General features: G+C 45.5%; 1 protein-coding gene across 1 annotated transcript; it reads right to left on the reverse strand.

The window, feature by feature from the left end:
* Positions 1-14506: 14506 nt before the first annotated feature.
* On the reverse strand, positions 14507-25863 carry TENT5D (terminal nucleotidyltransferase 5D). The gene is made up of 3 exons (XM_030449160.1): positions 25802-25863; positions 19168-19290; positions 14507-15701 (listed from the first exon to the last, which is right to left on the reverse strand). The coding sequence occupies exon 3, from the start codon at positions 15680-15682 to the stop codon at positions 14507-14509; it is 1176 nt and encodes a 391-aa protein (XP_030305020.1). The 5' UTR covers positions 15683-15701; positions 19168-19290; positions 25802-25863.
* Between the last annotated feature and the right edge of the window lie 823 nt (positions 25864-26686).

Consider the following 26686-nt stretch of genomic DNA (forward strand, 5'->3'; position numbering starts at 1 on the left):
CCTTTTATTGGTGTCACTTAAAAATATCAAGGGACTTACGAAATGCAGATGCTCAGGCAGAGGCTTTTACAGCTCTTGGGTTTTTCATCTCCCTGCCACTGAGGTCACTTAAAAACCAACAACTTTAGTGGCAGCAAATCAGATCCCTGCAGTTTATAAGATTATAGCAGAAAGAGCTGATTGGTCTGAAGCCTCAAATATTTGTGATGTTGCAAGGGACAAAAAGAGGACTTGGTCCCCCCTAAACCGCCCCCAGGAAGGAAAGGTTGAGGAGAAGCCTTGGTTCTCCAGGCTTCTCTCTCTGAGTCTTCTCCAACCAGCATTTTTTCCACTTTGTGAAAGGGAATAAAATCCCCTGTGAGAAGAAGGATCCCCTGTTTCTCCCCTGCTTTTCCCAGTCTGCTAAGAAGAATCATTCCCAATATTGGAGGGCCAAGGTGGGCAGCTACAGGGCTGAGTGTTTCAAGAGGCATCCCAGCAAAACCAGAGGAAAATCAGGTTGTGCATCTTGGCCCAGCTCAGGGTTGTTCCCTGGAGGCTTTTTCATGCAGGAACCAAAGAACCAGAGAAACCAGTAACAGGGTGACAAGGCTTAGGATTCATTTTTGGGGCTTCTTCAAAGAAAACAGAGCTCAAGAAAAAAAAAAAAAAGTAGCTGTGTAGGTGAAGGCCATGGGTTGTGGCAGGCGGTGATTTGCATCATTTGATGGATCAAAGCCTGGTTTTCTGAAGAACAAACTCTTCTGGACATGCCCAGGGGTCTGGCTGAGGTTCAACAACTGGAGCACCTGCTCCAGAAGTGACTGAGAGGTACAGAGGAGTCAGAATTTAGAGGGATTTTTATGGATGCAGACATTCTCCACTGGGAAAAACAGTTGAATTGCACTTCCATTTTATTATTTGATCCCTGTTTCCTAGGGTAAAGAAGGAAGATTGAGGATTTGGAGCCAGATTCACAAAAAACTCAGATCAAAAGCCATTTCTTTCAAGACAATGCTGGTGAATCAAGAGCTGCAGAAATGGGGTTATTTCACTTGGCTGCTATAAATACTTGATGAAAATGCCTCTTCTGACAAAGAGAACATGAATTTACTGAGTGGGGAAGGGAGCTGCAGAAATGCATATTAAAGATTCACAAACCAGACTGTCAGCTTTGTTCAGGAGAGTCTTTTCTCAGGAGGTTTTGGAGCTACTGGGATGCTCTCCATGGACCTGAGAATATCTCTGTCTACCTGCCCAGCTTGATGGTGATATCTAAACACATCCAGCTTTTAAACTGGTGGTTTTCTCCCTGTGTCCCCCTCCTTGGACACAAAATTAAGTGGTCTAGAAAAGGAAAATTAAAAAAAAAAATTTTTTTTGTTCCAGGTCCTGCTGCTGGTTGGGGCTATGGGACCATTGGCCCCCACGTTGCTATGGGGGGCACCCTGGGGTCTCAGCTCTGCTTACCTGCCTTGATGCTGTTTTAAATGGTCCATGAGATCTTGAGTTGTGTTCTGGCTCTCCTGGGTGTTTCAAAGTGCTGATTTTGACAGTACAGCAAGTCCTGAACACGTGTACCTTGTGTGTCACACAACGTGGGCATATTCTAATTAAAACCTGAATGGGATTCATTTATCAAAGACTAAGCTCTGGCTTTATCTGATTTTAACTTACCTAATTTTTTTCCCCTCTAACAAAGCCTGGTTTGTTTGAATGGCTCCTGCACTCCATTCCTCAGGGTGAGGCATCTCTGCAGGCATCTGGACTGTTCTGTGCCTTACTACGTTTAGAACAGCCAAGGTGTCCCTTTTATTTCTTAATATTTCTCTCTCTTCACAGAGGTGGCCAAACCCCACTGGAACCCATCAGCTCCACCATTCCCCATCCTCTGAGGAGGGGAGCCAGGCTGGTGTCCAGCATCCCTCTCTGGTCACCATGACAACATGATTGCAGAAGACAGAGAAAGAAAAACCCATTGGAAACTGCTGGAGCTCAAGAGGAATATCAATAATCATCAGCTTGGACTTCTGTCTCCATGGGCAACTGGAAAGGACCACGGTGCTGCAGGCTCTGATGTCCCCTCCAAGCCCCACCATAGGAATTTGCCACCAGCTCCTGGCTGTGTCCCCAGTGTCACACAGAGGAAATGTTCCCTGGGTGGTGGGACCCAGCTGGGCAAGGAGCCCGAGCTCCTGCACCTTCACACAGCCAGGAGTGAGGGTGAAGGAGAAATAATAATAATCCCAATATTTCAGGGGAAATAAATAGCTGAGATGATGAGAAAGTTCACTTCATCTGCAGGGCTTAACTTTGCTTTTTCTCTTTGCTGTCACTAAGCAAGAGGAGGAGGTGGAGGTGGAGGTGCAGATGACCTGGCATTTGTATGGATCTTTCTTAATATTTGAGAACCTTTTTCCTTCCCAAGCAGTAGGAAGCAGACCTTGCATTGGGCACACTCTTTCCCCTGCTGACTCCAGATGTTCTTAATGCTGGGTCCTTCTCCTTTCCTTTGTGGAGGACATCTGCCCAGCTTCAGGAGGAGGAATGATTCATCTGGAGGTGGCACTTTGGACTCTCCTGCACTGCTTTGCTTTGTGGTTTGTTTTTATGGTCTCATTGAGGTGGTAAGAGCAGAAGGCTTTTTAATTGGAATGCTGGTCCCCAGCACACGGTGTTTGCTGCAGTGCTTTTGAGCATCACTAATGATTCATTCATAAAATTGATTGCACTGGCTCAGGCAGTGCTTTGGAGTGACTGAAGCTGTTCCAGGTTAGAGCAGCAAAACTCCAGGGGGTGGTGGGCATCTCCAGAAAGCCAAACATCTCCTGACCTCACCGTGCCCTCAGCCCTAAGGTTTTGGTGGCTGGAGCAGCTGCTCTGCACCCTCACCCCAGTGCTGGCCTTCAGAGATGAGCCTGAGCTCCCTTCCAGCTTCGTGTCCTGCAAGGGGACAAAAGCAAAGACCAAAAAAGTTTGGGGAGCAGAACCCCAGAGCCCAGCAGGGATCATCTTGGTGACAGGAACTGAGTCCTTGCCCAGCCTACACTGAAGAAATTCAGCAGCTCCTCCAGCATCAGCTGCAATTTTTTTTATTTTATTTTTTTTTTTTTTTTTTGAGCAAGGAGAAAAGTACCAGTTCCTCTCTGCCCACTTCATAACACTTGGCTGGGAAATCCGAGCCATGTGGAGCAGAAATAATTGAATATAAAATGACAAAGTGGCATTATTGCATATTATAGACTTCTTGCTGAATCAATATATGTCAGACAGTATTGTGGAGCTCAGAGTCATCAGCAGAGAAGGTTCTGCATGGTATTGCTCAAAGTTTGTGGTTTGGATCTGCTGAAGGAGTCCAGAGGTCCTGCAGGAAGGAGCAGGAGGTCCAGGAAGGAGCAGGATTTTGGAGGGGAAGGGGATATCTCTCTTCCCTGCTAAAATGGGCTCTTCCTAACTGCTGTGTAAAGTACTCACTCAGCTTTTCTTTCCCCACAGAAACTCAAGAGAAAACCTTGCCAGTTTTTAGGGGAACCTGAGAGCTGTGCTTACCCCCTGATCTTGGCAGTCACCAACCCAGCAGAGCAGGGGGGGGGATTTTCCAAACTGTTCTTCTCCTCATGCCACTGAACAACTCTCCCTTTACACCCCAGAGCAGAACCAGCCCAGTTTCACTGCTCAGAGCTTCCACAGAGGCAGAGGAGAAGGGATCAGTACCAGCAGATGATGAAATGCAGCAACCTCCTGATGCTACAGACATGGCTGGGGTCGGGACCAGGGGGAAGATCCCTTTCCACACAAACCATTCCATCATTCCATGATCTGATTGATTTCTTCTGGTGCCTCCAAGCTGCTGGGTGTGAGCTTTACTCAGTGCTTATGTCCAGTGATTCTCAGTGTTGAGCCTGGGAAGGTGACATGGAAGCTCCTAAAGTCTGGGTAAGGAGGGGAAGGGACTTGTTGCTCTGACCTTGAAAGGTGTGAGGTGCTCCATACATCTTCCTTGCCTTTATCCAAGAGAGAAAATCCCCAGAATTGTTCACACAGCCCTCGTACACCCTAAACATAATTCTCCAGATGCCTCAAAGTGGGATGGCCATGAAAACCAGAAGCAGCCTGGAGTTTGTCTTTCCCTGCATTAGTGCCATTGCCATCAGCATCTCCTCACCTGACCCTGCCATGGATCAAGAGAAGGTCAGGAAGATTTCAGTTCACATCATTAATTTGTAATTTCAGCTGCCTTTAAGCAACAAATTAACCACATTTTTCATTATTCTGTTCTGGACAGAAACCAGCAGTCACTTCTTCCTTTTGAGTCAGGGAGCATGAAGTTAATTTGCTTTTAAAATTCAGTGCAGGGTTGTGGGTTTCCTTCTCAAAGCATCTGTACCCCAAATATTTACTGACAAGGTGGGAAAACCAACTGGATTTATTTATCTGAATCCTTGGGTGATGCACAGGGTGGGCTGCTCTCTTCCCATTTAAATATTTATGTTGAGCCATCAGCTGCTTGACCCATGTGTGAAATATCTCCTCCTTGATACATCAGCAGAGTTTCTTCCATTTCCATCATGATTTAGAGCCAACAGTTTGCTGGGATTTTTTTTTTTTTTTGGGGTGGGGGGAGGCACTGGAATTTTGCCATAGTTATGAACTTTTCTCAGTTGTGTTTTTGGAACTAAGGCCCCACTCCTCACCTCCCCAGGCTTTAGCAGCCCTTTTGGGAAGCCTGCTTGGGAAGATGGAAATGGTAACATTGCTTTCCTTGTATTTTCATGGATTTTTTTACAGCTTTCATGATTGGTTTTGAGTTGTTGTTTGGTTTGTTGTGTTTTGGTTTTTGTTTTGGTTTTTTTTCTTCAATACACTTCCCCTCTGTCATTTTTCACCCCTGAAGGAAGCAGACACATTCTGCAGCCTCTACCCCTGCCCATTTGTCATCCAGCTCCTCAAACTGATTGACAGAGCTTTTCATTCCCGGCAGGATCCATGTTAAAATCTCTACAACAAACCCATAACAACCCTTCAAACCCCCAGCAAACCCTTCTTCCTCTCTAAGCCCAGCTTGGTAGCACCCATGTGAACATTTTAGCACCCTAGCTCCAAGAGCAGGTTGGATTTCAAGTCTCATTGGCAATGGGGTCTGAGATTTGGGAAGTGCAGCCCTCTGTGTTCATCACACACCCAGTAACTAAAAATAGCAACTTTGTGACCTCCACAGCTGGATTTTGGGGAAGAAATGGGAATACAGCCCCATGCTAAGAGCACATTGCCCCGAGCTGTGACTCAGCTTTGTCACCATCTGAGGAAAAAGTGAGATTTCATTAATTTTTGCAGCAAATGTATGGCAGTCTCTGCCTAATGAATACTGATTGAACCTTTAGAGCTCATTTCCCAACTACATCCAATTAAAAGCCAATGAGAGGCATTACCTACAGAGCACACTCGGGTGTTGCTGAACCCCCCCTTTGTTCATCACCCTAATTGCAAAATAAAATACATTGATTCCTCCCTATTTATAAATCCCAGAGCTCTCTGAGGCTGTGGGCACCCTTCCTCCTGTGTAATGAAGGTTATAAAAGCATCCTAATGGAAAACACAAGGAAAACTCTCAAAGGGCACAAAACTGGGAGAGATCAGAGCTTGTGAGTCATTTCCTTCTATTTCTCTCCCACCCAAGTGCATGGGGGGGATGTGGGGGGAGTCGTGGGTGTTTATGAGCAGCTGCTCCTCAGCTGGAGGTTGGAAATTATGGACACCCAGGAGCAGAGATGCTTCTGCCAAGTGTCTTTGGCTTCACACCACTCTCAGGGGCAAATTTGTCTTCTAGCTTTGCTTGTTTCTTCTTTTTCATGTCCCCAAGGAAGGGAGGGGTTGCATCTGGTGAGGAACATCCCCTGAGCACGTGGATTTATTCTTGGGATTTGGAGCACATCTCCCTTACATCTGTCTCCCCACTATTTGAGACCTTCCCCCTCCAAGGCTGGGCCATCTCCCCTCACCATGCTGGACCTGGGGGTCACTACCACCTACTAAGGGATCCTCTCTCCTGGGGGAGGGAAAGCAAACATGGATTTCAGTGGCAGTTTAGCCGTTTCCTTCATTTTTTAAACTGATTTCTCTGATGCCACAAACACAGTTTTCAGGGCTCTCCTTTCAAACCCCACCTTGCCCATCCCTCAGCATCCCCTCGTCCCCCGTTCAGAACCTGCTGCTTGCTCTGGGGGGGGTTTCAGCCTCTCAAAACACCCCTCTCACCCCCAAACCACAGCCAGCTGCTCCCAGGTTGTGGTGCCACCATTGCTGGGATATAACTGGGTGGTGATGGAGAGGCTGAGACATCCCTGCCAGCTGCTCCTGGGGCTCAGGGGCTCACTAAGCCTTCAGGACAGGGCTTTAACAAGGTTTTCTTGCTTCCAAGGTTCATTTCTTAGCTCATTACACACCTCCTGGCTTTGAACTCAGAAACCAAAGCCAACTTCCTTCACCTGTGTGTGGTTGTAGGGTCCTTAAGCTTTGTGAAGCTCCAGCAGCAATGATTTGGCCTCAGGTGTGTGCAATTGAAGAGCAGAAAGAAACAGCATGTTCTTGATTGCTTCTGGACCTCAGGAGCCTCCTGGGATCTCGTGGCAGCAATGTCCTGGCTGGATGTGGCTCTTGGATGTGGTCAGATCACCCCCCTGGACACTCACCAAAGTCTCCTCTGAGTCCTTCTGTAATCTGGAAATGCTGATGGACGTCGCTGGGACCAGTCAGGAACTACTGGGTAAAGGGGGGTAAAGGTTTTTCTTTGCTCTTGAATTGGGTTTTGTTCATTTAATGAGTTATTTTCCTTCAGGAGATTTTGAGGTGGGATTAATTGCTGGGAAACAAGAGGCTGAAGCATCACACATAGGGAGGGCAGCCTGAAGTATTTCTGGGCAGAGTGGTTTCCAAAATTCCCCTGAAACAATGAGGGGTTTCTTGTCATTTCTAGCTAATGGAAAAGTCAGATTACCCAGCAAGCCTGCCCGGGGGTTGGTGGCAGAAAGCCACGGTGCTGGTGTATCCCCTGAGGTGTGGAGCTGGGTCATTCCCATGGCAACATCACCAGTGCTGGCACAGGGAAGGTCTTTGCCAGTCATTAAGTGGCAGTGACACTAATGACATAATTAGCTGTGTTAAAAGTCATGCCTGGTAGCATATACTTTGTATCCAAGGTGACTAAAACCCCATCACTAATGATGTCCAGCAGGGTTTCCATAGAGCCTGGCAGAGGGTCCTTCACGGTCAGTGGGCAGGAGGTGGACGTGGCAAAAGTTTCCATTCTGCCTCCCACCCCAAGCCCAACAAATCTCATCCTGACAGAGAGAGCAGCTCCAGGCTGGGATCTTTCTGCCCTGGCTTTCCACGGATAGCTGGGGTGGAGAAACCTCAGGAGTTTGGTCACCAAATGGATGAGCAGGAACCCAACCCTTAGTCCTTGCTTCCAGCCTTCCTCACACCTGGCAGGGAGAAGAGGGAGATTCTGCAGGGAGAAGCCTTGATTTGTCAAAATGGGGAAGAACATGGGCTTCACCTGCTGTGGCCAAAAGTTTCTGGGGGAGAAGCATCTCTGGGGCAGGTTGCTGCATGGGCAGGGGAGCTCAGACGTCCAGAGGGAGGAGTGTCCCCTCCTCACCTCCTGTCACACATATCCCTTGCTCCCTGGGCATCCTTGTGCCTCCCCAGCTCCAAGAACCTCTGCCATGTGCCCAGCCCAGGCTGTCACCTGCCTTCTGCTGTGCTTTTCATTTCAATTGCAGGTTTGTGTGAAGGATACACTTGGTGATGGAAAGCAGAGAAGTCCCTTTAATAAGGGATTATTAATGAAATGATAATAAATGAAAATAGAGCTGTGGCTTGGGTAGTCCCAGTTACACAATAAGAGGTAGATTCATCACAGCTCCAGCAGTGACCACATCTTTTCCCTAAAATGTGCTTCTCCCACAAATTCTCAGTTGTTTTGGTGCTATAAGCTGTTTTCTTGTTAGGACCTTATGTAGAAACCATGGGAGAATGCTCCTGTTTCCATGAAAGTTACCCCTGGCTGGGTCTCTGCAGGCAGCCTCCCTGGAAGGCAGCTGGAGCACGTTGGATGTAGAGACTCCCCATGCTCTTGTTGCTTATAATAAGAGCTAAGAAATTAATTGACTGAATCTATTATTTAATGAAAGGACTAATTGATGCAATAAATTATTTTGAGTTTAGCATTAGACCAGCTGTGTGTGTCCCACACAACTGAATGCCACAGCTAGGATGCTGTTCCTTACAGTCATCTCTCTGCCTCTCCACTGAAAAACTGACTGAGTGTTTGGGCAGGAACTTTTGAGTTTAATCAACTTCTTAAAAAGTGGAAGGAGTTGTTTCTGCCTTAACACAAGAAGTTCACAGCTCACTCTTCTGACCTGATGGGATTTAGGAGCTGCTTAAGGCAGGGAGTGAATCCAGACCCAGGGCTGGAAAATGTCATTACCTGGGAACTGCCAGGGAGAAGCAGGCAGTAAAATAAAAAGAGATCAATATCAACATCCTTTTTTTTTTTTTTTATCCTTTGGGCAAAACTACCAGCTGCAATTTCAGCCCATTGTCTGGAAAATGTCAGGAGCTGATAAAAAGCTGGAGAAATTGTTGGCATCAAAGGCAAGTGCATGGCAGGGTTGCACCAACACCTTGAGCTGACGCTTGAGATGCTCCCAGAAGTGCTTCTGCTCTGTGGGGACAACAGGACAGCAAAGCCACCACCAGGAGCTGCTGGGGATGCTGGAATTCCACTGGTTGTGTCTGCTCAGAGACACAGGAACATGTGGGAGCATTCCCTGCCCACTCCAGCAAGCAAAACAGAAGGAGTGAGAAGTGGGAATCAGAGACAGGATGAGGATATTTACAGGAAAATGAAGTGTAGGAACAGGGAGAAGGGGCTCAGCTTGTGAGGAATGAAGGCTGCACCTCACTGGGGTTGGCTGTGCTGCCTCCTGCATTCACATGCAACCAGCAGAGGAGGAAAAGAGAATAAAAAATGCCCTCAACCTGTGCAGGTACAGGCACACACTCCTAACCAAATATACAGGGGATCTGGATGCTGCTCTCTGGAGGCCTTTTTTTTTTTTAATTTATTTTTATTTTGTAATGCATGGCTGACTGAGCAGCCTTCGAGTGGATTTATTAGGGTATTGAATTGCTTTCCATGGTAACTGATTGTGATTTCCTAAACAGGTTCTGCCATGGTACAAGATGAAATGGAGCTGAATATGGAAGCAGCTGGTAAGATGAAAACCACTTGCTTATGAATCAGTGTTTAATGATGGAGACTGATGGAGCAGAAAGAATGGGAGGAGGCAGGGATGAAAAAGCAAGGCAGCCCTCTGGTACCTGCCTGTGTTTCCTCAGGTTTTTATTTCCTCAGGAAAGCATCTGGTGAATATTTAAGGAAAGGAAAACCCCCTGTGTGGGCTGCCTTGCCATTTCCCCACTCACTGTTTTATTAAGAGGCAGATTATTACAAATCTGGCTGTAGAAAAGAAGAGAAATGGTCAGGAAATGAGATGATGGTTAAATGGTTGCTGGTAAAAAAAGAAAAGGAAAAAAAAGAAAAAAGTGTTTATAAAAAATGATCTATTCTGTTAGGTGAGAAGTGTTTTGAGCAATATTGAAAGAAAATGGGAAAAAAAAGGTTTCCTCAGGCTGGGGGTGTCTTGCTGCTCTCCCAGACCCAGAGCTCAGGACATAGCAAAGAGGTGAAATATTGAAGACCATTTTCAGTCAAGTTAGGAGTATCCCTAAGGCAGAGGGATTGCCAGATTCCCCTGCACAAAAAATCTCTGTTCTTCCCACCCCCCTTTTCCTCACCAGGTGTTTTATAGCAACCCAACCAACCAAATATAACCAAACCCCAACCCTCCAAAAACTGGAAAAACCAAGTCAGCAACCAGAAATCTTACTGGGATGAATGGGGTTATGTCACTCAGCTGAAAACTCAGAATTGTAGGAGTTTCCCTGACCTTGGTTCAACATCATTGGCATTGGCCATGTTTGTACTTGACAGAAATTCTACAGCCTGGATAAATTTGTGTTTGGGTTCATGGGAGTGGGCACTCAGCGTAGGTAAAATGCATTTTTAGGCATATGTAAAGTCAAATAATTTGTTAAGTTCAGTATTAATTTTATTTACCCGGCAGACAGTCATGTTTTTATTATATAAATATATATATCTAGGCACTTAAAATGTGAATATTTGACACAAGACTGTTTAACAACTAGCACAGAGCCATTCCAATGCATCCCAGATATTCCTGAGCATCCGGCTGCTCTGTCACCCTGCTGAATTCCAGTTGGTGCTTTATTGACCTAACAAACTGCAGCCAAATCTTTAGCACCTTGGAGTTCCAATCAGCCACTTGGGCTGCTTAGAAGGACTGAGCTCCAAGCAGAGTAATGAAGGTATTCCAAGCAAACCAGAGGTTAAACAAGAAAATTATTTTAATGATCTCTCCCCAGATACCCAAAGGCACAGAGTCAACACTGTGGATTAATGACTTACAGATCTGTGTGATTAATACACATTTTCAGCATGACAATATTTTTTCCCCAACAGCTTCAGGTGGCACATTGAGTGAAATACTTCTGGCATCTGGACCAGCTTTGTCCTGAACACCCATCCCTGGGTTTAGTTTAACAGAAAAACCAAATCAAACCAAACCCCAGCTGTAAGAGTCAGATGCCCTGCCAGGCTCTCCCTCTCCAAATCCTGTTGGATACACACCTATGCAACCCCAAATTTCTGTTGATGCCATCTCATTGTCATCAGTGGAGTGGCACAGCTGGAAACTGGTGGGGAATCAGCTCCATTGTCCCCCAGATGTGCAGGCTGAGTGTCACACCACAGCTGGGGGCAACACCTCAGCTGGGGAGGATTTCAGATTCCCTTTACCCATTGCAAACCCCTTTGTGATGTGTGGAGGGTAAAGCTCACAAATTACAATTGAAAAGAACAGCCATGAATTAGATGCTTCAAAGAGACCTTTTACAACATAACACAAAATTCAAACATTTCTCAGGAAAGCACTTGGAACTTCTCACACTTAGGGCCTGACCATAAGAGATTACTTGAAGCTGTAAACCTTGAAGTTTTAGGTGATTAAATAAAATCAGCATTACAATTTCCAGGTATTATAATTATCAAACAGATTGTAACAAGGACAGATGATTGTAAACATGAAGCTCAGGAGACTGGTACTGAGAAAACTCTCTCCACTCTTTGTAGATTTATATTTGCAGATAGGAAAGCTGGCACAGTATTTCACCTCATACATCAATGTTTTGCAAGCAGCAGCCTATTCACCATCCCCTTTTTAATATTAGTTTACAGAATCACCACTAGCTCAAAAAAATAAAAAATCTCCAGGTCCAATACTGCTGCCAGGTATCAGTAGAGGAGTCAGAAGGAAATGTTTTAAGCAATTAGATACTTTTAATTGCCCGTGTGTCTGGAGATATGTGAGATTTTATAGAAATATTTATAAAGTCATGAACCTCACTTAACCTTAGAGACTGAACTACCTCTAGGTAAGAAATACAAGACCTTTTTCTATTAATTTAAAGGGTTTGTTTATACCTGAGACATTTTTGCATATTGATGTCTTTGTACCTTTACCCATAGGTACACCCCTAAGTCCTTTGCTCTTTTTTGGGATGTCACACAAAGCCCACTGGAATTGGGTGGGTTCTTCCCACTGACTCCGTGGACTTTGGCTGAGCCCTTCCTTACCTAACCTGGATGTATAAAGAGAGACAAAACAGCTAAATAAATATATTCAGATAAACAGTTGCTGTACAAGTGGGCAGCCTGGTTTATACAAATCCAGAGCTAGCTGATCATTCCTGATACTTTTCACAATGTCCAATCTAAAAAAAAGAATTAAAGTCCTTTATACAGGGTGAGAAACTTTCTTCTTGTTGATTTAAAAAACACAACTTTTTGCAGTATTTTCCAGGTAATGGATCGTTTGCTACATGTGACATGTTGAAAATGCTCCTTCTTGGCTGACCTGTTCCCTGGTTCTGGAGAAGATCCAACCCATTTCTCCCCCAGCAAAGAAGGAAGCAGGAGTAGAGGATGAAGAAGCTGATGTGGCAACATCATATTAAGGCCAGAGGCCACTGAAGATGGACTGAAATTTTCAAAAAAATTTAGGGAGCTGAGGAACCCATTTCCTTCTGCACCTCGAGGACTGTGGGTGCCTAATCCCACAAGATTCCTTGGGAAGTCCCAGCTGTGCCCAGTCCAACATTTGGCTCTTGAGCCCTGCAGATCCCAAGGGGTAAGTGTGGAAGCAAAAAGGGACTGAAACCTTCATAAGGCTCTTAGAGGATTTCACAGTGCTTTTTAGTCTGGCAAATGCCAAACTAAATTTAAAGTTTCCATTTGTAATCTAAGCAGCTCGATTGAAAAGAAACAAACAAACAAAAAACCCCAAGATTGCTTCTGACAGGGGGAATTCCCTAGAAGTGCTCACATGCAGATACAGTGTTATCCTAGCTGGTAACAGAGCACTGGAGTTGACAGTTTTATTCAATATAATTTAGCCAATGGAAAGATCCTCGTGGAAGTGAAATAAAGTGTGCTTTTAGAGACAGGGCTGGACAGTCTTGAAAAAATCAGCAGAAATAATATTGATGAAAGACATCACAAAACGAATCCGTTCCCCAGTAAGATTAGTGCACCCTTCTTTTGTTGCAGAAATGGTGTTTTTTGAAGTATATTTTACAGAAAAGAGTTGATTTTAGTGATGATGGTCAGCAAAGCTGTCTTTAAAGAGCTCTTTGTTCTGTTGTACAGGCATATAATGGGAGACAGGAAAGCTACACTTCACTGCAGGACTTTAGAGACTTTAGATAAAGTTTAGAACTCTTTGATTTAAAATAGTGGTGTGTGGCATTTGGTTGGGTTAAATAAATCCAACACTCTTTCCCGGGTAGCAGGAGTTGCTAAGGCCTTACACCCTGTGTAAACAGACAGAACGTGGTCAGTATTTTCAGATGACAAGAAGGACCCAAGTGATGCACCATGGTGTGACACAGTGGGGTGTTAAGCATCAGACGTGAGAAACTCTGCTCCTGCATTTCCAGTTGGCTGTTCCAGTTTTACAACTGCTCCCATTTACAGCTCCTTTTCCTGACTATTCCTTATACTATTCCTAGACCATTTGCAGCATCTAAAATGGAGGAGCTTTGGTGAAAACCCCTTAGATCCACCTGTCCCCCATGGTGCCCACCTCTCTGACCTACAAATGCTTTGGGACCCATTGGTGGACCAAGGGCAGCAGTTTCCCTTTCCATAATTCCAAAGCTCTCTACCATGGCTGCCAACAGCATTCCAGCTTTCATGGAGCAACTGGCAGAGGGAGGCACTTATGTGACATGGTTAAAACTTATCTTTGGTAAACACTCCCATACACACACAGAAACCTGTAACTCGTGTTTGGCTGATTGTAGGAGAACTCTTTTGCTCCTGGTGGATGTGTGCAGGTATCTAAATATCTACAGGACAGAAAATACTATTTATTTCTTTTTCCAAATGCCACTGCCAAGGATTTTATTTTAATTTACCTAAAAACAATTTAGTCCTGGGTTTTTTGGGTATTTTTTTTTCCTGACTGTTTATTATGCATTGAAGCATCACTGATCAATAACAAATTAGCAATAGGAAGCAAGCTCCATGTGCTCCTTTTTCACCTTCTTGTGCATTTTATTACCTTGTTTTTCAAGACCAAGTCAATCAGACGACTTGCTCCTCTTACAAGCTTCACAATATCTGTGAGGCAGATCCTGGGATCCAGCACTGCATCACTTAAGCAGCCAAATGTCTCATTCAAATCAGTGGAAATTTTGGCTGTAAAATGCTGCTCTTGGTGGGGTGTTTCCTGCTGCTCCTGCTCTGGGGAGTGGAGGGACCTCAGGTCTCTCATGGGAGCTGAAGAAGGGATCAGCTTGTAAAGCAGAGCTCCGACCACCAAGAGACAGCCCATTTTCTGAAGGTGCTGCAAATTAACCTTGCATGGTTGTAACTGATGGATGATCTTTGACACCTCCAGAACACTCTCACTTCTAAAATCAGGCATTTCTACTAAGAGGTATTTTATTGGCTTCATTTTGCATTTGCACTCTTTAAATTTTGTTTAAGAATTTTTCAGAACCCAGAACTTAGTGCATTTCGTTTTATAAAATTAGAATAATTTATATCTTTCTCTTTTCATGGAAAAAAAAGCCCAAAAAGCATAGCCCAAACACACATAGGGATATAAATACTTCATGAATCATGACAGCTTTCTCACTTACTTGACAGCCTACACAACAGTGATTCCAACACCGATCAACAAATAACTTTGGCAACTTGCACAAAAACCATGTCCTTAAATCAAAATGGATGCTAAAACTTGCTTTAATGAGGCCTTTATTATAGAGAGAACTGGGTAGGGAACGGAGGGTGAGTGCTGAGGAGGTTCTTGTGTTCCTAAACCATGCTGCTCTGCATCTGTATGTGAAAGGGGTAGGGCTGGTAGATGACTGGAGGCTGTCCATGAGCAATGTAGTAACTGCTGAAGTTTCTGTCACTGATATAGGGAGCAGGCTGGTAGTAGCAGGTGACGTTGGCTGCGTTTGGGATGATGTTTTGTTCTCCCAGCACTTTTAAAGCCAGGATTGTGATCATGTTCAGTGTCTGCCTTCGTTCGTGCCCCATGAGGCAGACTGTGCTCTCGTTGACAACTCCCCTGAGAGTCATCAGGTAGTCATACTTGCTCTTCTCCTCCCCGATGAAGTGGTTGCGCAGATAGGACTCGATTTTCCTCTGCTGCTCGGCAACGTCTGGAAAATCAATGAAGAACCTGGAGCACATGTAACGTTCCAGAGATTTAATTTCAGCCTCGTCCGCTGGCTTGAAGTCACGAACCAGGAGGTTGCTGTACTTCAGGAGGCCACCTCCTCTGATCTCCTCGGGGTTCCTCGTGGAAATCAGTTTGTACTTTAAGTGGTCCATGGCTTCGTTGAAGTCTCCATACATGCTCTCGGCGATGACGGTGGGGTGAGAGTCTTCTGTCAGCCTGCAGTCTGCTGCTCTGTAAACCTTGAGGATGGAGTCCAAGATGATCTGGAAGGAGTCCACGCTGAACTCAAACTGCCTCCTCAGTGAGTTGACAAACTTCAGCTCCACGTTCTTGCCGCTGTTGTTTGACAGTGAGATGAGACTCCAGCGGTCGTGGTCCGTGGAGACCTTCACCATCTTCTGCACGTAGGCATCCTTCATGGTCTGAGCGGTGATTTTTTCCTTGTTGACACATTTGGGCAAGAAGTCCAACAGGCTATGGAGAACCGCTTCCTTAACAACCTGGAATTCCAGCTCGCTTGGGAGTTCCACCCCAAAAATGATGTCCAGGTCCTTGTAGCTGGTTCCATTCTGCTTCACCAGGATGTGACTGGCTGTGGAGCCGTTCAGACGGATGTCTCGGATGTTGATTTGCTTTTCAACCAGCTGCTCCTTCACCACGTGGATGATATCCTTGGGCTTTACATCAAGGGTTGGGAAATTCCCCCTCCCGTGAATAGGGATGACCTCAGCCAACACTTGATCCAGGATTTTAATCTGATCCCAGGTGAGACTGCTGAATCTGTGGTCCAACTCCTCAGTCATTGTGATGTTGGTTGGCTAACTAGGGAGAAAGAGAAGTTAAGAAGCAGATGTTAGAAGATGCTCAGACACAGAAGAGCCTGGCGAGTCACCAGGCTGTCACCAGGCTTCCTTTCTGGGTGAAGTGGTGACAAAGCATTTTACAGAGACACCATCCCAGTTAACAGTCTGACTCAACCACTGCACTTGTCACAGGCTTTTAATTGAATTTTAATGTCCTTGGGTTTTAATCCTGCTGAGAAACCATTGTGCTGCTGTGCAATCCATGACTCAAAGTAAATGCAGTAAACCATACAGACTTCATTTAAAACCACTCCAAGGTTAATAACACGAAATACTTGGCCGTTAGAATGAAACTCCAAGTAAATTTCACTGTGAAGAGCTAAAAGGAGCAAAATTGTTCTTTCTGTCTTGCCTAGAAATCTCTGTCTTCAGTGGTTCACTGTATTCATCACTTGAATACTTAAAAGCACTGAAAGACCAGGGAGTTATTTTAAAAAGCAGGGATGATGCTTATCATTTCTCTAGCCACATCCCTCAGAAGTACTTCAGTCCCTGTGGATCATCTTCATGATCTACTGGCAAGCTGAAGAGTTGTCAGAATTGTTGCATTAGCAGTGGATTTTGTTAGGTGATTTGTCAATACTGCACAACCTTGGGAGAGCTTTCCCAGGTTAATGCTGGGAGGTAAAAGAAAGGGCTAAAGCCAAGAAGGGAAATTGGAAATTCAATCCCCTTTTTAGCAGAGGGATCCTCTTCAAACACTTCTGGAAAGCCAGAAGGTGGAACCTTAGAAATCCTTCCTTTATTGCTGCATGGTTTTGGTGATTTCAATAAACTGAGATATAAAAATGACAGGAAAAGGCAATGTCAGTAAACATCTTCTTTGTGTTGCAGCTCAAAACGTAATTTCTTCAAAGTGAGGCTGGAGAATGGATTCAGTCCTTGGAAACTGGTGGTGTCTGCAGTCCCTGGAGGCAGCAGCATCTCACTGCCCCTTTGACAGCAGCAGCCCTGTGCCACTCAGGGTAAGCAGGTAGGTGACCCAGAACCCTCAGTCCCAGCCTCCCCAGCTCTGCCCCGCTGCACCCTGCCAAAGAATTCTCTTTCTGGAACTTCTGCCCCATAAATACCTAAAAGCATTTCATGCGTTTCACATTCAGTGTTCTCTTATCTGAAAGTCTGTGCACAGACAAATGACAAGCAGTATAAACCCAGGGAAAGGAACAAAAAGCCTCTGCAATTGTGTATTGAAAGCTGGGGTCAGGTTTTTTTCCCCTCACGTTGTCAGTTTCTGTAACTTATTGAAACTCTTTCCTAGTGATTCCTCTTAGTATTTTGTTTATGCAATTTAAAATGTTGCCATAAACTGCAATGGTCCCTGAATCCTGCCTGATTTAAGATCTCTGCCAGAGAAGGTGATGAGGAAAAATTGCTTTCAGGGTGTTTTCTTTTACATGTGCTGGCTAGAGAAGCACTGACTGAGATGGATCAGACCTAGTCAAGTCCTGTGATATATTATCTTTATTATAAGGTTAGAAAAATATTTCCCTGATTCAAGATCCAGCTTGTCCTTGAGTGGTCACCTTCAGGCAATGAAGTGGGGGAAGTGTGGAAAAGGTTTAGTTACTGTGGGATCATGAAATGTAATTTTTATTTTTTATTTTTGTATTGAAATTAGAGGCTCTAATTTTGCTCAGCGGGGCTTGGACAAAAAGAAAAAGAAAAAAAAGAGTGTAGTTTTACAGTGATGCTGCAAGTTGATGCTGAGTTACCACTTCATAGCACTCTGCCATGCACCAGCTTCATCAAAAAAAAAATAAAAGCAAAGCTGGCTTTCCATCTGACTGGAGAAAATCTGCTGTGCTAGTGGTAGCTTTCATGTTCCACAAAACTTTCATAGAGACAGATATTTGCAGTCTAGAGGACAATCTCATCAAATTTAGCTCACATTTCACCAATACACTGTTTAAGATTCTCTTTTTATATACTCTATAATGTTGCCTCAGTGTATTTTCAAAGGGTTTGCAGTGTGCTGGCATTCTCCAGCAGAGCACATCTGAAGTAGCCTTTGTGCAGCTGTGTTAGGGCCATTCTCTTCCCTTTGCTTTTATCTGCTCCCCTATTTGTTTTACAACAATTATCTGGAATACTTTAATGCTCCAATTGTCTTCACTTTGTCTGCTCTTGAAGTGCAAAGGAGCCTTGTACAGAGCAAAACAAAACTTCAGCCACTGTGGCAGCCTTGCTTTTGGGGGGGTTCTGCCATCTCTGTATGGGTTTTGCTGTATACACAATATTTATATGCAGCACTGAGGGTTTCCATGAGATCTTCCTGAAGCTTTACTTTAATCCAAGGATACATTTCTCTATTAAGATGGACATTTGGGGGTGTTTTGCACACCCCCTGACTTCAGGGCTGCAGATGGCATTAGCTCTAAAGAATGTCAGACATAGAAGGAGTCCCAGTCAGAATTTAAATGTGTGTGAGACAAGTGGAAGCAGTAAAGCACCTGGGGCATCCTAAATGGGGACACATTTAACTTGCTTTGACAGCATTTTTCACCTCTTCCCTTCCCTTAATGTTAATGCACACAGTGCAGATAGTGTTTATTTATCCTGTTATCATGAGATAATGCATGAATTGCCATAAGTTTTCAGTCCAGTTGCCATCTAGTTACCCTGAAATAACAAATAATAGCTCAAGGCCATATGCTCTTCTCCTGTGAGATAAGGTTTGCATGGAGTGCAAAAATATATCTAAAGAGAAGGCACTTTGCTTGGACTGTGCCACAGGGTATCACCTTCAAGGGTAAAACCAGTTAGCAGAAAAGAAGAAGAGACTTTAGCAAGCAAAATGGGTCCTACCTTTTCTCCAGCCTGATCCATGGAACAGGGAAAAGCAACAGAGCCATGCACCAGCCTGCACTGCCCCATCTCCCAGATGGAAATGATTTCCAGAGCAGGGCAAGGTCCTGGGAAAAGGAACCAAGGTGCCTACACCTCTCTTGGAACTCTACTGGATATAGGCTTAATGAGCTGGAAGTTCTCAAGGGGGGTTAAAATAATTAAGGATTTTACTTCAGACAACCAGTATGGATACATAATCCATGTTGTGTCATCCTGGAGATCTGGGGGTTTTTGCATGCTGGATTTTTTTTCCATCTCTCATTCTTAGCTGCATGGGAATCCCCTCACAGGGCAACATTTTCAAGGCCAGCTCTCCTATGCCTCTGCCTCTGTTCCCACAATACTCAGGGTTCCTTTTTCCATGACCTCCAGGTTCAAACAACCCAAGCCCATATAAAGAGCATGGTGTGAGGCACACTCAGTCTTCCCACTTGCACTAAAATACTTTAATAATTAAAAAAAGCTAGGTGTGCTATGCAATATTTGTTCTATCTAGATTGTTTGCATTATGGAATGCATACGAGGGACTAACTCCTGAATAGTATTTCCAGAGAGAGTACAAAATTCCCCAGACTTACTGTGGCAGGATGATAGGCAAGCATGTATTTCAGTCTGGTTAACAGGATGACTCACTGGATCCTTTGGTAAAAATATGAATTGTCATCTTGTCACTGACAAACCCACGAATCTCCCAGGGAAGGCTGCAGGGGGAAAAAAACCACAACAAACCACAAAACAAAACAACAAACAATAACATTCATTTTGAGACAAATGTTAACTACCAGTCACCTGCTGTACATAATAAATCATGCATTCCAACCTGGCAGTCCTGCAGCCCCAACAATGGGCTTTTATGTTGGAAGTGATAAGGTAGAAGCAGCAGAAAGGCACAGAAGTGCTTATAGAGACTCTGGGTTTCAGGTCATACTTAATCCTCTGCAAGAATGTTGAAAAACTTGCTGTTTTTTTTCCATGGGATTTTGAATAAGCATTTAATATTATTAATAGACATGCAAATGAGCAGGCACACAGTGGGATCAAATGAAAAAATAGAACAAATAACAATTCAGCAAAATGAAATATTATGAATTGTGTAGTGGCTTCATATTCTTTCTAACAAGTCGGGTGGATGACAGGAAGGTCTCGTTTCCCAGCAGAGCCAATTGGTGTTTCATTTACAGCAAGCCCAGAACTCAGCCTGGTGCTGGAATTTCCATTCCCTGAACAGCCAGGCAGGAATTACAACTATTTTTCTGACCATTACTACGCTTGTAGAAAGGTACTTTTAAATATTTCTTATTGCAAAGACATGCTGACAGCAAGGCAGACTTTTTTTTAGGCTTTCCTTCCAAGACCTCCATTCCAGCACTCCATGCTCCAAAGTTCATTACACCCTACCACAAGGTTCCTTAACTATCCCAAGGAGGGCCCTGTCCACTCTGTGTGTTGAAACATCTCTGAATTTACACCTCTTTGCAGGGATGTGCTCCAGAATCCTTTATGCTTCTGAGTAAAGATCCCTTTGCAAGCATGCCTGCAGTGTCAGCATAGGCTTAGCCTGCAGGAAAAGCTGAAATTCTAGCCCAAGGAGGTATGGGCTGTATTATTCTTTTATTAAGAATATTATGGGTTTTTCCCCATGCAGAGCAGTCAGATTTTATCACTGGATATGCCATTTTACTGCTGCCAGAAGCCCAGCACTTGCTTTCCTCCTTCTGTGCCAGGACCTGTCAGCAGCTTTCATTTACTTTCCAACTCCTGATGGGTTGCTAATTGAATGAATCCATGTTCCCTGACTGGCTCCCCAAATCCCTGCAGTGATGGCTCATGTTAGCTGCTGGGAGTAAAGAGTTAAGTCTGGCAAGGGCTGAACACTGGCTGGCCTGAAAGTGAGAAGCAAGTTATGTCTGCAGTGGCAAGGAAGAGAGATTGTGGATTGCTTAGGTAAGAGTCTCAGCATTTGGAGTCTGGCTTCCTGGAGGAAAAGCCAGACAAATATATAATCAGTTACTTAAAAAAAAAAAAATACATCACTGAGTCTTTTTAACAGTGAACAATTATTATTTCTTTCTGTGTGAGGCTGGAAGTTTTAATGGCTATAGGATATCCACTCCAAGATACATCATCATGTTCCAAGAGATTAACACTAGAGCAGAATTAATGGCTTCCCCTGGTGATACTTAGGGGAGGAGAGGGAGGAATCTTTCTGTATTTTTTTTTTTGTTGTTGATGGAGAACTCTCATTTTTGTATAATATGTTCACAGAAGCAGCAGCTGAGACTGATGAAATGCTTTGGCTGTTGGGACATTTTTCTAACATGCCTTTTGTTGGCACTGTCATTACAGGGAAAAGTGCAGTGCTTCATTATCCTGCACTCCTGGTTCTGAGGATTTTTCTCACTGAAGTAAAAACAGAAATTAAAAAAACCCCACAAAAACAACAATTACCTTGTGCCTCAACTATAATATCACCCTGAGTTCCAAGTCTGACTTGGGATGACAGGAACCCACAAACTCATTTCAAAGCCTTTCCCCCTTGTGTCTGTGCGTGACGAGCAAGCGACTCCAAGGAGGAGCAGCAGGAGCTGGGAGATAAGGCCCAGCTCTGCCCTCAGCCTTCCCTGTGCCACAAACCCTACTGGAGAGCACACTTACAGGTGGTGACCACCTCTGGGTGTCCCCACTCCCAGGTCCCACCATGAGGCATATTGACTCCAAAACTTTTGGGTGCCTGCAGCTCCCAGGGCTCTGGTGAGGTTGCTCGGATGCCTCTTCTGCTGGTTTGGGGCATTTCCAGGTGTTTCCTTCAAGTGAGCAAGAAGGAGAGCCAAGGATCCCATCCCTTCTCCAGAAATGCTTGCCTCCCCCTCTCTTTGCCTGCCAGCTTCCAAGAGCATGACTGCTCTGCTCAGCTCCTCAGCCTAATACCAAAATCTATTTACTCACTCCAGATAGCGGTGACTCAATCCGAAGCTCACTTATCAAAAACTCTCCTTATTATGACTAAACTGCAGCAAAAGCAGGAAAGGTAAAGACTGAAACAATCCTCCTTTTCCATCCATAACCATCTTCATTAATAGCTCTCCTCTTCAAATGCCAGAGCAAAGAGGGATGAGGTGCACAGGGAGTCATTACAGCCCAGTCCTGGGCTCTGCTCAGGGGACAGATGCTGTTACGGATCAGAAATTCTCTGGGGGTTTCCTCCCATCACCTACACCAAGCTGCTGAGTGACAAAAGTGGCAGAATGGCCCCCAAGAACCCATCCTGTGGGATGTCCTTGGGCAAAAAAGCATGAGATGATAGCACCAGGCCTTCAGCCATGCCTGGTTTGAGGGGGTTCCAACAAAGCACACGCAGGAAATTGAATGGATTTCTCTTTTTTGCTCCTGAATGTACCCAAACTGCTCTGCCTTGCTGGGAGCTGCATTTAGCTCATTCAATCAATGTAATGTTATTTTGGTTTTTTTTTTTTCTTCCCCTGAATCAGTACTGAGCCAGGGAAGTCTCCAGGGTGGATTGTGATGGCACAGACAGCAGCACCACGGGTTTGGAGAGTTCTCCTCGGGGTGAGCCAGAAAGCTGAAGACAAATGCACTCATCTTCCATAAAGCTCTGCATCACTCCTGCTCTGCATATTTTATACAAGTCTTTGCTATTAAGCAATTATCCTGTTTCCCTTCAGAAGTGTTTTCATTTGAAGACATGAATTCTGGGCACCAGATCCAGGCAGACTTGTTAAGCAGCCCAAGATCCCTCCAGGTCAAGGCTCTTGGTGAGTTTAAATGGAGTTGGAAAAAACCTTTTGTGTTCTGGGCCATGCTTGGCTGGCATTCCCTGCAGAAATTTGTCTCACAGAACTGATAATTGGGTAAAAAAAAAATTCAAATATTACTGTGTCTTCCACTGTTTGTTTCTATTACTATTTGTGTTTATAATGGTGGCATGTAATTCATAATTTTTATGAATTATTTTCCATACTTTTGAATTAGAAAGTTATTCCCTGACCATGCAATACAGCAGTGGGGATTTCTTTTTAATGCTTTTTCCCCCAGCTGTATGAGTTACACTGGAAAACTGGGGAAACTACATGAATTCTTTATAACCTTCAAAGTACTTGCTTCACAAGAGTTTACTTTTAATTCTGCATCAGTGGGAGCTAACATTCCCCTAGGGGAAAAAAAAAAGCTTTTTTTGATAACTGAAAGGTTTTCTAGAATTCTGTGATAAATAAACCTGCATAACTCCACTCAGACTGCATCAGGAAAAAGGATTCTGGCTGCAGCACCAGGACCAGGGTGTTGCTACTCCTCTGTGGCAGCACAAAGTGTCTCTGGCTGCTAAAATGCAGAGAGAAGATAAAGCAGTGATAAAGCAAAGGAAAAAGCTCCAGCCCTGCAGCAAAACCCTGTGCATTCGTGACTCTGCCATCCCCATTAATAACGCCCAGTGACCACCATGGGCACGATGACATCAAGTTTGGAGAAAGACTGAGTCAAGCTTTCTGTCACCAAAGCTGAAAAAACATTCAACGTGACACTGGATGCCAAGAAGAGAGGAGCTGCTTGATAAGCAGGGAGCCAGCAGGAGGGGTAATGGAGAAGAAAATCAGCTGATGTTGACATAAACCCACACCTGCTGTAGTTCATGGGGTTTGAAACCATTCTTCTGTTAGCATGCACTGGAAGAAACAGGTTTTAAGGCCACGAAAATATCTTGGCTGGGAAAAAAAACCAACCCCGTGGTTTCTCTGAGAGCAATTCTGCAGCTCACAGAAACCATGGTCAGTGTCAGGCTCCAAGTCCACAGCTTTCAATATTTTCCTCTACAGCACCCCAGTCCTGCAGGACAGGCGACCACAGGCAGGTTGCTGGTTCCCTCTGGCATCTCAGATTCTGGGCTGATGTTTTCAAGAACTGTTTTTGCATGAGATTATTTTTGCAAAGGGGAGAAACCAGATTATATACTTGTAAATTCCAAAATCTATTTATTTAATGCTTTTTTTTAATGGTCTGAATCTCAATGGCACAAATCCAGCTCTCACACCAGAAATTGCTCTGGTGCAAATGGGAGCAGAATGGCCGAGTGCACGGCTGACTTTACAGAGAGAACTCTCAGCTCACTTCCACTCTGTGTGGACCACCCCTCACTCCACGTTACTGATAGTTTGATGGTGAAATTTAACTTAGATTTCCCTAGAAATCTTCTCACTGTGTATTGATCTTCATCCACTAAACCAGTGGGAGTTAAGCATAAGGCTAATATGTGACGTGTAAGACACAGACATGTCTTAAATCCGTAAAACAAATTCTGTACCCAAATGCAGATGACTGTCAAGGTACTGGAGATCCAACAAACCCCAGTGTGACCTGCCAAGGGCTGCTCAGCATGAATGAAGCACAAGCTACCAAGATTCTCACTCCTTGCTCCAGCTGAGGATGGAGGCTGATCATCAGAGCCACCAAGGAGGAAGGCTATGAAACCAGTCTGTATGAGGAGCATTTTAAAAATGACAGGTAGGATTCCATTCCATCAAGCAGTGTTAATTAATGAGTGAATTTCCACTGCCAGCCTAAATGCTGCTTAATTTACTCTCCAAAATAACTCAATGTGATTTCAATGTGATCTTTCAAGGAACTTGGTCCACTTATCTCTCCCTGATTTATAGAGGATTCATAAATTATCAGTGCCTACTGCGTCAGCAGCTACTTCTGAACTTGAGCAGGAGCCTGCTGATAGGCTCTCCAGGGCAGGAATTTAAGTTCAGGTCTTTGCTGGCAAGGGTGGATGTTTGACAGCTCTTGTTCTGGCAGATGAATCATTATAGAGCACACAGTCCTTACTACAGTGCAGGATGTCTGATGCCTAATGAAGCACCACAAGGAAATTTGCTGTGAAGTTACTCCTCTCATGCACAGCAGAGCAGGGATGCTGTGCAAGCAGCACTGCCACGAGGTTTAATGTCTGCAGCAACTGAAAATGAATTATTCCTGTTCTCTTTAAACTAAGCTGGGGGAATGCAAGGGGACTAAGGTATAAAGGAGCAGAAGGTATAAGCCAGGCTCACCTACTCTCCCCTCCACACATCGTCCCCTCATTCCTTGCTCCTGGTTGCTGCAGCCACGGCACACAGGAGGGTTGAAGGACAAGAGGAGCATTTTAACATTTATGAATGGGACAAGCAGCCAGCTCTATAGTTTAAGGAGAAGTGTGGGAGAGTCCCTGCTCTCGATTCATTTATTATTCCTTTCTTGGCCTTTAACAGTGATCCCCACCATCATTCATACCTGACTTGCTGCTTTTTATGGGAGCCACGAACAAACTTATTGTTAATGCAGCACACAGAGACAACGTGTACACCCCTGTAGTCAGCCCTGCTCTTTTTGATAGAATGACAAATGCAGGTAAAGATTCCCAGGGGTTTACAGATGGACTGAAAAGCTGTGGTTGGGGATAGGAGAAGGCAGTGAGCAGAGGGGAAGCATCTCCTGGCTGTGGAGACTCGAGATACTGGTTCTGAGTGGCTGGAAACCAGCTCTGTGTTGCAGGCAGGCACGACGGGGGTGATGACCACTTCCGAACAGGTCAGGGTAGAGGATCCCAACTTGTCCCCTGCCTGTCCCCTCCGGGCTCTGACTTCCCGGGAGGACGCGGCTCCTTTCAGAACGCCCAGAAAAGACCCCAGATCCCGGGGATGAGGGGGCATGAGGTGACAGAGAGGTCCCCACACTCCCACCACTAAAATGCAGCGGGGGGAACCTTGTCCAAAATTCCGCAAGGAACCCCCGGGGTGCTCGCAGGCAACGACCACACCGCGGGGCCAAACCGCGCTTTTTAGCAACCGATAAAACGTTTCTTTCTTTCTTTCTTTTTGTTTTTTTAGGGTTTTTTTGTTTAACAGAAAACGCCTCAGCAGCAAAAGACCAAACCCCGCGGCAACCACTCCGGGTTCCACCAAGTTTTGTAACTCAGCACAACCGCTCCCAACCGGGTGGAAACCCCCGGGGGTCCCCTCCTTCCACCTCCGGAGCAGCTCCCGGCTTCTCCCGCTACAACGCTGAGGTGAGAGAGACCCCCAACCCCCAAACCCCCTTCCCTCCGCGGCTGGGAACCACCCCTGAGAGGGCACCCCCGGTGTCGGGACAACCACAGACAGACAGACAGACAGACACGGACAGGCAGACAGACACGGACAGACACAGACACGGACTCACCGCTCCTTCCCCTCCGCCTCAGGCCCCGGCGCTGCTCCGTGAGGCGCCGCCGAGCCGGGGCCGCCGCTGCTGTCCGCGGCCTCCCGGGTGCTGAAGCTCCCGCCCCTTCCTCCCTCCCTCCCCCGCCGGTCCCGGCAGCCCGGAGCCGTGGCTATGGCAACCCGCGTCACACAGCCCCGGGGGAAGCGGGGGGTGGAACGCCGGGGCTCCCTCCCGCTCTCCCGCCTTCCTGCCCGACGCCTGACGGGGGAGACCGAGCGCCGCGGAGACCCCCGAGACCACCCCCACACCCCCTCCCATCAACCCGGTCCCCTCCGGACTTCCCCCGAGCATGGCCGCGGTGGAAGAGAGGGAATGTGTCATGGGAAGAGTCTCCCGTGGGGTTTTCTGTGCCTAAAGGATCACATCGGCTTCACAAGGGAGAGGGGAGCAGGGTCCTGAGGCCACCAGTCCTCAGGCTTCACCTGCGAGATCCTGGCAGGCACAGGTTGGGAATCTTAGGGAATCGTTGAGGCTGGAAAAGACCTTTAACCATCAGCCCAACCCCACCATGGCCACAAAAACATGTCCTGAACTGCCACATCTCTTCAGCTTCCTCAAAGGAGGTCGGAGCGAGGAGGGAAAAAGCCTCTGCTCCTTAGTAAGCTGTGAAAGGAGCAGAGGGAATGGATGGAAACTGGGCCAGGGGAGGTTTAGGCTGATTTTAGGAAATGTTTTTTCACTGAGAGGGTTGTCAGGCATTGGAATGGCCTGTCCAGGACAGTCACTATCCCTGGAGGCATTTAAAAGGCATTTGGACCTGGTCCTTAAGGACATGGGTTAGTAGTTGATTGTGGTGTTAGTCAAAGGTTGGACTGGATGAGCTTGGAGGTCTCTTCCAACCTA

The sequence above is a fragment of the Calypte anna genome, chromosome 4, assembly GCF_003957555.1.
Source record: "Calypte anna isolate BGI_N300 chromosome 4, bCalAnn1_v1.p, whole genome shotgun sequence".
In the NCBI taxonomy this organism is placed as follows: domain Eukaryota; kingdom Metazoa; phylum Chordata; class Aves; order Apodiformes; family Trochilidae; genus Calypte; species Calypte anna.